This window comes from Camelina sativa, chromosome 17 (assembly GCF_030686135.1).
Source record: "Camelina sativa cultivar CO46 ecotype springtype chromosome 17, ASM3068613v1".
Classification (NCBI taxonomy): domain Eukaryota; kingdom Viridiplantae; phylum Streptophyta; class Magnoliopsida; order Brassicales; family Brassicaceae; genus Camelina; species Camelina sativa.
Genome location: NC_141896.1, coordinates 12524624 through 12536064, shown reverse-complemented (window position 1 = coordinate 12536064; position 11441 = coordinate 12524624). Strand labels below are relative to the sequence as shown.

Sequence of the window (11441 nt, the reverse complement as noted above, 5' to 3'; positions counted from 1 at the left end):
TGAGACTTCTCATATATGTTACAGAAATCAACTTAACAGAAGGACAAACACGTTGGATACATACTTTTGGTAGTTTGAAGATTGGAATACGTTTGTAGCCCTTAGACCATCTTTACTGGAGAGTACTCTTAGGGGTACTCTCATTGTTGGGCCCCAAAACACAATATTAAACCTATTTTTGAGTCCAGTTTGTTGAGTATCTTGCTTCTGGTAGTAATTCGAGCAACATCCTGAATAACGCGACGTGGCGTTTTGCCATGGGTTAAAAGATAAATATAAAAGTTTGTTTAGTGCTTTACAAATACGAATTGGCTTTTTTTTTTTTTTTTTTTTTGTTTCGATTTGTTTGTGGTTGTGGTACCTTCAAACTTTAAAGCTGGTGAAGTGGCAAAGTGAGTGGGTTATGATTTTAGGTAACAAAAGATCGTTAAACCGAGAAAAGATGTACGGTGAAGATGATCTAAGGTTAAAGAATCGTAGACAATGGAAAGAATTTTATGTATATTATTCAATGGTACTTTACATGGTTTTTATAGAATACAATGGAATCTTATAATATCTAATTACAATCAATGTAATATACGATCACAATAGTATCAATTAACCTTGACCAGATCTTCGTTAACTTGTTGCAAAAGTTGCGGAGCTGAATCCGTAATAAAGGTTACTTTCAATGTTGACTTGTTGACTTAAAACGTTGACTGCACATTTGCTAGTAAAGTTTAAGGAGGGTGTATTCAACTTGACATTTTAAGTGATTTGTGTGAAATTTACAAATTCTATGTTATTCAATCATGGATTTTTAAAAGTCTATTAAAATCCACTGTTATTGAACTGATAATTTAAAAATCTACTTTAAAATCCATTAAAATCATTTGTTATTGAAGTGATGATTTAAAAATCTACTTTAAAATCCACTGTTATTCAAAACAGTTTTGTGGATTAGGATTTTAATAATTTTTAGGATTCTGGAGGATTTTGGAGGATTTGTTTAGTTAAAAATACAGAAATCCAAATCTCATGGTTTTAGGTGAGATTTGAAAGAATTTTACAGAAAATCATATGAACTTCCCTAAAATCTATCAAAATTCTAAATTTTCTAAATTCCATCAAATTCTCTAAGGAGGGTGTATTCAACTTGACATTTTAAGTGATTTGTGTGAAATTTACAAATTCTATGTTATTCAATCATGGATTTTTAAAAGTCTATTAAAATCCACTGTTATTGAACTGATAATTTAAAAATCTACTTTAAAATCCATTAAAATCATTTGTTATTGAACTGATGATTTAAAAATCTACTTTAAAATCCACTGTTATTCAAAACAGTTTTGTGGATTAGGATTTTAATAATTTTTAGGATTCTGGAGAATTTTGGAGGATTTGTTTAGTTAAAAATACAGAAATCCAAATCTCATGGTTTTAGGTGGGATTTGAAAGAATTTTACAGAAAATCATATGAACTTCCCTAAAATCTATCAAAATTCTAAATTTTCTAAATTCCATCAAATTCTCTAAAATCATGGTTTGAATACACCCCCCTAAAATCATGGTTTGAATACACCCCCCTAATTGATTTGGAGATTCATTGTTATTCAAGACTAATTAAAACGATCTTGTAAAGAGTTGGAGTTCTCTTAAAATTTGTTCTATCAGCTTTTAACAAATGTGAAATGTTAATTAATTGGATTTTTTTTTTCTTTTCCAAATTAAATCATAATTAAACACGTACGGAGGTAGCTAGTAATTACCTCAAAAGACCAGACAATGAAAACAAAACACATGAAAGGACAAAATAAATGATGTGATTAGTTTAATTGTTGACTTACATAATCCCTTTAACATCCTCCACATAGATTGCATGAAACTTCACGGTAAGATTGGTAGAAGATGTGGACTACTTTACTCTTAAGTTTTTTTTAAAAAAAAAAAGAAGTAGATAATTTTCATATATTAAGTCGTTTTGTCAGCACTCCATCTTTCAAGTAAAAATGGCGTTGCTCTTCCTCCTTGCTTCACATCTATTGGTCACGGGTACGTACGTTTTCCATTTTGAAATTTGAACCGTGCCGGAGTCTGGTTTCATCACACAAATTTCTTAATGGTTTTTGTTATTTGTAGTGATGTCGAGGACCATTACGATAGAAAACAAATGCGAACACCCTATTTGGCCTGCAAGCTATGCTTACGCCGGAGAGCTGCAGCCAACGGGTTTCCTTCTGGACAAGGGATATACGCGGCGTACCATCAACGTGACGTCTTCATGGATAGGTTATATCTGGGGTAGGACGCTCTGTACGACCAACTCATCAGGTGGATTCTCATGCGTCACCGGAGACTGTAACTCAGGCCAAATCGAGTGCTCCGGTCCTTCCCAGCATCTGGCAACTTTAGCCGAGTTTAACCTCGCTTCTGAAAATAGGGATGACTACTACGACGTCAACGTCATCAATGGTTACAACCTTCCTTTGCTTGTGACACCTGAGAACGAAAAGTGCAAAAGCATCGGATGCGTTGTTGAGTTGAACAAGACGTGTCCATCGGAGCTGAGGTTATATAATAGCGATACCGGATCGAGCGATCCGTATGCCTGCAGGACTTCGTGTCAGAAAACCCCCTCGCCGGAAATTTGTTGTGTCGGTATAAAAAGTGTTGTAGGACCGAAAGAATGCAAGCGGACGATCTACTCAGAGAGTTTCAACAAGACGTGCCCAGGCGCGTATAGCTACACCTACGACACTAATATCAGCACCTTCACATGTCCTCGCTCCTCCAATTTTGTTGTCACGTTTTGCCCGTCTAGCCTAACAAAACCAGGTTCATTCCCCTCCACTCGCTTATAATCATTTACGTTATCCCACTATTGGAAAGCCAATAAATCTAATATATACTTAAAGGACATTTATTTGTGGTCATTATTTTAATATATGATTTTTAGGCCACTTTGTATTATCACTTGAATACATGTACAGTATATTCTAGTGGTTTATAACTTTATATTGAGTCATATACTTATTAAAACTTATTATGATTTTTTTTTGGTAGGAAAGAGGAGACTAAGTCTCCTCAACTTTATTACGAAAAAAATAAAAAACAATTACATCCGAACTCTTCGTGGAAACGTAGTTCCTCGAGAGTCCTCCTCAAAAACCAAAAAAACAGCAGTCGGACATGAATCAAATAGAACCACCCCAAAGGGTTGAGAGAAAGCATAGTTGGCTAACCCATCCGCGAGACGGTTAGCCTCTTTATACCCGTGAGAAATTCGGACTATCCAGTCCTTTGAAATAAAGCCATAGCACATGTGTATTAGGGGAGACAAGGGGTGAGTGTCACTTATCCCTATCGTTAGAAACCCAACTACCAGCTCCGAATCCACTACAAGCTCTAGCCGAGGAATCTTCATGTCCCATGCTAGACACAAACCGTAGTAGACTCCCCAAAGCTCGGCAAGAGGTGCCGAGCAAACTCCAATGTGGAGAGCAAAACTGCCTAACCACTGCCCATCCTTGTCCCTCAAAACACCACCAGCCGTGGCCGGTCCCGGATTACCTCGTGAAGCACCGTCAGTGTTAAGCCGAACCCATCCCTGTTCTGGAACTTGCCATCCGACCTGCCTTGTCTCCCGCATAATCTCTCGAGTGTTAGCCTTAGAAGCCAAGTGAGCATTAAACACATCTCGTGAGATATCTTTAACAAAGCATACCCTGTCTCTACACTTGCCATTCTCACCAAATACGTTACCACAACGCCATTTCCATCCCCACCACACAACCATACCAAACAAAGTAGCCCACGGACTGCCATTACTCTCGCAGTTAGTAACCAGATTGGCATGAATCCACTCTAAGAGCGACTGATTAAAGAACTCTGCTCGTCGAGAAGGCCGTAAAATTCGGTCCCAAACCCCTGAGATTGCAGGACAATCACGAATGACATGAATAATTGTTTCTTCCCCGCCCTTACAAACCGGACAGATCCCCGAGCTACTCAAGTGCCTTTGGTGTCTTTCTACATTCGTCATGATTACTTGAATAGCCACCATCCAAAAGAAAACTATGTCCCTCTCCGGAACAAGCATTCTCCAAATTATACTAAAAAATGATTCCATATTCGGTCTTGGGGCTGTATCCCTGGTCAGGCTTTCATACGCCGATTTCACTGAAAAGCTTCCATCTGTACTAGCAATCCAAGAAATTCTGTCTCGCGACCCTGTCACAGTATCTACCATTATTGCTCTTAACTTCAGGCACACGAACTCGGGAAGGTATTGTGCAATCCGAGTAAAGTCCCATCCCACTCCTTCACGCCATAACTCTCTTACTCTCAGGCATTTAATGTCATCCGGAACTATTACCAGTGCCAAATATTCTAAGGTGTAGTCTCCTAACCACTTGTATTTCCAGAATTTAATCATGCTACCATCCCCAAGCACCCAGCCGAGACACGGGATCACTACATCTCTTAATCCCGCGCCAATACTCTGCCAAGTTGGCGACCAACTACTCTTCGTCACAAACCAGGAAGCATCCCCGACCTTATACTTTTTGCGCAAAACACGTGCCCACAGACTCGAGGTATCAAATAAGATCCTCCACCCTATTTTTGCAATCAGAGCTTTGTTCATTTTTTTAGCCATCCGAAGACCCAAACCTCCGTCCTCTTTTGGTAAACATATGCGTTCCCAGGAAACCAAATGTTGTCTCTTCTTCTCTGTCGTGCTGTTCCAAATGAAGTTTTTAGATATTTTATCTAGAGCACTCAGTGTTGACTCGGGCAGTATTATGGTACTCAGAGCGTGAACCGGCAGAGACGATAGAACCACTTTTGTAAGAGTTATTCTCCCAGCTAAACTCATTAGTTGTCCTTTCCAGCCAGCCAGTCTTGAATTCGCTCTCTCGAGGAATCTCCAAAGGTGTTCTTGTTAATTCTCTTGTGGAGAATCGGCATTCCCAGATACTTGCCCAGATTCTGTGTCATTTGTATCCCACTCTTGGAGCTGATCAGATTACGGAGATCTCGGCTCACATTCTATGAAAAAAAGATTTTGGACTTCTCTAGGCTCACCTTCTGGCTTGAAGCTTGACAAAACTTCTCCAGAACGTTCCAAATCACTCTTATTTGACTGACAGAAGCCTCATCAAACAAAATAAGGTCATCAGCGAAGCAAACATGAGACAGTTGTGGACCACCTCTCGACAAACAAATTGGTTTCCATTCCTTCAGACCCACAGCCTTATCTATTAGATGACACAGTCGCTCCAAACAAAGAACAAACATGTATGGTGATAACGGTCCCCTTGTCTCAGCTCTCTCTCCGGCTTGAAAGCTTCTGTTTGTTCCCCATTCCATAGTAAGTTCATCGATGGGCCCATTACACACTGCATAATCCATAAGATCCATTTGTCAGGGAGTCTCGCAGCCTTTAACGTATCCTCCAAGAAGTCCCATCTGATCCTGTCATAAGCTTTTTCAAGGTCCAACTTAAGGAGCATCCAACCCTTTCTCCCTTTCTTGCGTCTCATTGAGTGTACAGCTTCTTGTACATTCACTATGTTATTTGTGCTAAGCCTGCCTGGTATGAACGATGCTTGTGATGGTCCAATCAACAAGGGCATAACCCTTTTCAAACGTATCACCATCGCCTTTGTGATGCTTTTGAATAGGACGTTACATAGACTAATAGGTCTAAATTGTGTCACCCTCTCTGGCTTAGCAACTTTTGCAATTAACACCACTAAGGCATCATTTAGTTTCTCCGACAATTCCCCCGACTCGAAAAAACGGAGTACAAAATCCGTCACCGAGTTTCCAACAACATCCCAACAATCCTGGTAGAAAACCGGCTGAAAACCATCTGGCCCCGGTGCTTTAAACTTCCCCATACTCCTCATTGATCCCTCCACCTCAGATGCTGAAAAGGTTGTATTAAGAACAGCTAAATCCCTGTCTGAAATCGGCGCAAAACCTTCTGGTTGTAACTTATCCACAATTGGATCAACATCCTCCATCGAGTACAGTCTTTTGTAGTAAGTGATCGCGAGATCCTCTAAATCTTTAGCATCAGATATCCAACTCCCATCCTCTGCCTTGAGCATCTCAATACGGTTCCTCCGGCGGCGGACAATTGTGGAGGTATGGAAGTACCTTGTATTTCGATCTCCTAAAGCAATGAACTTCTCCCTTGATTTTTGGAACCAAAGCACCTCTTTCTGTTCCAAAACAATGTCAAACTCCTTGATAAGCGCCGCTTCCTTCACTAGCAAGTCATCCGTTTGCAAAACGTCCAATTGTGATTGAACTGATGCAATCTCCGCCATAAGATTCTCTTTCTTATTCTGAATGTCTCCGAACACCTCTCTATTCCACTTTTTTAACTTGATGCGCAAAGTATGTAAAGCTTCGGGCGTTGACACCGAATTATTCCATGACACAGCAAGTAAATCTCTAAAACCATCATGCTTTAGCCATGCTGCCTCAAAACGGAAGGGACGACGCTTAGGATTGCCTCTCACTTCCGGTAGCAACTGGAGGTATAAAGGAGCATGATCAGAGGAGAAGAAAGGGAGATGTATAACCGTCGCCTCCTGCCACTTCAACCTTGCAGCTGCACAACACAAAACCCGATCGAGCCGTTTTGCCACGAAGGTCCTTTCCTCTCGACCTCTACGCCATGTGAACTGACCCCCTTTAAACCCCATATCTATCAACAATAGATCATTCATCCATTCTCCAAAGGAGACAGAGTCTTGTGACAGTCTCCCGTTTCCGCCGGACCGTTCATCTAATCTCACAATAATGTTAAAATCACCTCCAATTAATACTGGTTCTGTGAGATCTTTCACTTCATCCCGCAGCTCACCCCATAATCCACTCCTTCGACTCACTGTAGGTGCCGCATAGACCACTATTAAGTGAACGTTCTCCTCATCTTTCGTAATTCTTGCGTGAATGAACTGAGAAGAGGATTTCAAAATCTCCAACTCACCCACCTCAGACCGCCAAAGTAACCATATCCCACCACTTTGACCTGTCGCATCAACGCGGAAGGACTTGTCAAACCCAAGGCCTCGACAAATCCTTTGTGCCCTATCTCCACCCGCGTGTGTCTCAAACAAAGCTAACACCTCAGCCTTAAATTTCTTCAACATGTAACGAATGGCTCGTCGGAAGTTTGGTTTATTAGCCCCCCGACAATTCCATAATAAGCAATTCGTCAATAATATGTATCTTGTAACTCAAACTACCGGGGCAGACTTTTATTGGCTTCTCCCATCCATCGCTCCCGTTGAATCAACGAGAGGATTCGTCTCCATCTCCGACTGGTTCGCCTCCACAAACATCCGCGAATCCACATTTGAATCCTCAATTGGCTCCTCCAGTTGAGTTATCGGCCTCTCATCACACGGGCTAGGTACGCTAAAATTCCCACCAGCGTGCCCAATTCCGTCGCTTTCCACTCTCAGTCTCTTGCCTGCGGTTGACATCTCCGTCTCTCCCATCGTCAAGCCATAGAGAAGACCTGGAGTGGGCATGTTCTTTCCTTTATAATTCTGTTTCGGCCCATGCCCACTTCTGGCCTGAAACTTAATATGATTTCTCTCCTTTGGGCTTTCTCGAACTGGGCCCTTGTCCTGCCCCACCGATCCAGTGAAAACCCTTTCAATAACTTGGCTGCCACTCCTTTCTTTCGGGGAAACCCTTGAGGAGGGATGTTTTCCTTATTCACTTCTGAAGTCAACATATTCTCCCGAATAATTTGGATATTCTGATCTTCCTCTAATAACTCAAACGGATTTGATATTACGAGATTTGGTGAATCTGCGATACGGGGAATCGCCTGCAGATTTCTACCCAAAGTACCCTTCGGGTTACTTGCCTAAGAATTCAAAACCTGAGGAGCATCTGCCGTCCCACCACCACGCCTCCTTACCGTCGTAAACCCATCCTCATTTTGTGTTTGCGACCTTATTACAGCCGGGGCACTATGAGAAGTTTTCTCGGCCACATTCTCCGCTATATTCGCCACCGTATCCTCCATGACCCTCTTTGGATAATTATGCACGGCATGGCCGTAAATGCCACAACCCGAACAAATGTTTGACATCCTCTCATATGCAACGTAATATCTGTTTCCATTGACCAACACGGACCCTTTCAGAGGTCTGGATAGATCAATCTCCACACAAACCCTAGCAAACCGTGCTCGCTCAAACATACGTGTAGTTGTGTCACTTTGACTGGTGTCCCCAACCCCTTAGCAATGCCAAATAATATGGCCTGGTGGTAGAAGTTTACCGGAATGTTAGACAGACGAACCCATATAGGAGTTGTGACTATTTCATCACTCATAGGATTAAAATCCGATGACCACCGTTTCACCAACAAATAGCTTCCAAACATCCTCCATGGCCCTCCCGTGAGCGCCTCAATAAACTCCTCCTCCTTCTCAAAACGTATCATGTAAAACTGGCGTGGGAGATCCGTCACTGTCATCCATCCCTTTGGTTTCCACATCTCTCGTAGTTTCTTGGTCAAGGCCTGTATCGCAACATTTTTCCCTAAAACTCTTACGATCAAACACTGCTTCCACAACCCATTCATGGCCTCCAGGACTTCCTCCTCGATAGTAATCACTGGCTCTCCATCTTCACCATCTGGGAAAGCCAGATGCATTCGCTCCGCCACAAACTCATTCCCCAACATCGCCTCCGGCGAAGGCCTCCCCCCTGTCATGAAACCCGTCACCCTCTTCACCCACTCCGCTCCGTCTGGTGGATCTCCTGGTGGTCTACTCCCATCCTCAACATCCATCATGGTAGCATCCTGCACCTCCGTTGCCAAAACCCTAACATCGCCTCCCTCTCCCATGCTTCACTTTTCTTTTTGTACCTGGATTTCTCTTAAAAAAACTACTTATTATGATGTTGACAAAAAAGAAGAAGCATTATGCATAATTTTGGCACTATAATCACAATGTGAATTATATTAGAGGGTCATAGACTCGTACACTACAAATTAGTGGGTTTACTACTTGTAAGTTTCTTTTTTTTCCCACACATTGAAAATATATTGAATTTAGGGGAAATCATTACAAAGTGTTTCATAGAGCCATTTGGGCTATAATACATAATCAGCATAATGCAACTTCTCGTTACATCCAGATTCAGCTAAAGTATGTGCAACACTGTTACATTCTCTTTTTGTAAAACTAAAAATAGCATGGTGTAATTTTGATGCCCAAAGTCTAATATATTGCAAGTTATATGTATATATTGGTGATACGTAATTTAAGTTACTTGTTGGAAAAGAACACTTCCATCAATGAATGTCTCGCATGATATCTAAACATTTATAAGAAATATAGATTGATAAACTCATAAACCTGGTTGAGCGACAAGAAAACTCGAGCATGAAATGCATCTAATTCTTTTTTCTTTTTGTTAATCGAATCGAAATCTTTGTTTGATAGTATCTGTACAAAAACCTCCATTGTGGACCGGCGAAGAGCACAGGCAAGTGAATTAATCGCTTATGACTTTATATGTTTAAAAGTTAATTTTTGTGGGAAAGTTTTGCTTAAAACAATTTCACTAACGAAAACAACAAGAAAATGACATAACTTTTAAAAATATTTGTGCAGGGCAGCCAAACCATGGAAGCTAAAACTCATACTTGGTACACTTCAACCGTGTGTTATTACAATCAACTGTCTTATTCATTAACGTTATATGTATATAGCACGTAACTTTTGATGCTTCTTCTCTTGTAGGAATTTCATCAGTTTTAGCTTTGATGATCATTGTTGCGGTTGTGGTAATGGTGAGAGCATATAAGATGAAAAAGAGTGATCCGAATGGGCAAAACATTGAAGAAATTGTAATGTTGAAACGATATAGTTATGTACAAGTCAAGAGGATGACAAAATCATTCGCAAATGTTCTTGGAAAAGGGGGATTTGGAACTGTCTATAAAGGGAAGTTACCTGATGGCAGCCGAGATATAGCAGTGAAAATCTTAAAAGAGTCAAATGGGAATGGGGAAGAATTCATCAATGAAGTAGCTAGTATGAGCAGGACATCTCATGTTAATATCGTTTCTCTGCTTGGATTCTGCTTTGAAAGGAACAAGAAAGCTATAATATATGAGTTTGTGCCGAATGGATCCCTCGACAAGTTCATCTCTCAGAAGATGTCAGAAAAGATGGAATGGAAAACGTTATTTAACATTGCGGTAGGTGTGTCTCATGGCCTAGAGTACCTGCACAACCGTTGTATATCAAGGATTGTACATTTTGATATAAAGCCACAGAACATACTCATTGCCGGAGATTCTTGCCCCAAGATTTCAGACTTTGGTCTTGCTAAGTTGTGCAAGAATAATGAAAGCATAATGTCAATGCTAGAAGCGAGAGGCACGGCGGGGTATATTGCCCCTGAAGTTTTTTCCAAAACATTTGGAGCAGTTTCTCATAAGTCGGATGTCTATAGTTATGGAATGGTGGTTCTTGAGATGATTGGAGCGAGAAGCATAGAAATGAATGATGGATCCAACAACACTTCAATGTATTTCCCAGATTGGATTTATAAAGATCTTGAGAAGGGAGAAAACATGAGCTTTTTGGCAGATCAAATAACAGACAAAGAAGATGAGAAGATAGTAAAAAAGATGGTCTTGGTGGGTCTTTGGTGTATTCAGACCAATCCATTTGATCGTCCACCAGTGAGCAAAGTAGTTGAAATGTTAGAAGGAAGTCTTGAGGCTCTGCAGATTCCACCTAAACCTCTTTTATCTTTACCCGCGGTTACAATTCATAATACTGTTGATGCGATTCAAGAGACTCCGAGCTTTTCAAGACCAAGTGTAGATACTTCACACAATTCCGAAGAACCAATTCAAGATATTGTAAAAGAGAATCAAGATAGCTTAAGATCTTTCTAAACCACAAGCAGCAAGTAAGATCTTGCGATCTCCTTACCCGTTTGTTGATGAATTCCAAATTAGATTTTGTTCTTATTCACCATTATTCATTCATGTGGAAATGACAACCCAAAAGATTCTTTGCTTATAGTAAACTAGGTTCAGACCCGCACATACGTCCGAAATTATATTTATACATATATTGATTTAGTCTAGTATTTATAACTTAAATTTATATTAGTTTGGTTTCAATCTGGTTTGCGAATCCAGATAACTTGTGAACCATATTAATCACATAAATTTCTACGAAACATATAAACAATCAAATTCCATAAAAATCTGCCAAAAATGATTAAACATTATGAACTGGATAACCTAAACAGAAATGTAAAAAGGATCAATCTCGACATGTTAGACCAGCCCAACAGATTTTAAAATCTTTTGACCCAAAAATCCTATTCTGTAAAATCTACATGAGTAATTAGTATGTACAAATACTGGAATTGAAGACATGAATATAA

At 40.4% G+C, this 11441-nt stretch overlaps 1 protein-coding gene across 2 annotated transcripts; it reads left to right on the top strand.

Annotated features, from left to right (window-relative positions):
* The first annotated feature begins 1859 nt into the window (after window positions 1-1859).
* Window positions 1860-11092, top strand: LOC104757773 (PR5-like receptor kinase). 2 transcript variants are annotated; one of them, XM_010480558.3, is made up of 5 exons: window positions 1860-2034; window positions 2122-2817; window positions 9473-9515; window positions 9644-9678; window positions 9773-11092. In XM_010480558.3, the coding sequence occupies exons 1-5, from the start codon at window positions 1992-1994 to the stop codon at window positions 10939-10941; spliced, it is 1986 nt and encodes a 661-aa protein (XP_010478860.1). In that variant the 5' UTR covers window positions 1860-1991; the 3' UTR covers window positions 10942-11092. The 2 variants fall into 2 exon arrangements, with proteins under 2 accessions (XP_010478860.1, XP_087351676.1); XM_087495550.1 differs by lacking the exons at window positions 1860-2034; window positions 2122-2817 and adding an exon at window positions 8917-9040 and having other exon boundaries at window positions 9263-9515.
* The last annotated feature ends 349 nt before the right edge of the window (window positions 11093-11441 follow it).

Bases quoted from the DNA above. Each gene is read 5' to 3' on its own strand.
- LOC104757773 (XM_010480558.3), top strand. From the start codon at position 1,992: ATGGCGTTGCTCTTCCTCCTTGCTTCACATCTATTGGTCACGG. The intron at 2,818-9,472 runs GTTCATTCCCCT...TTTGTTTGATAG, and splicing joins GTCTAGCCTAACAAAACCAG to TATCTGTACAAAAACCTCCA. The intron at 9,679-9,772 runs GTACACTTCAAC...CTTCTCTTGTAG, and splicing joins GAAGCTAAAACTCATACTTG to GAATTTCATCAGTTTTAGCT.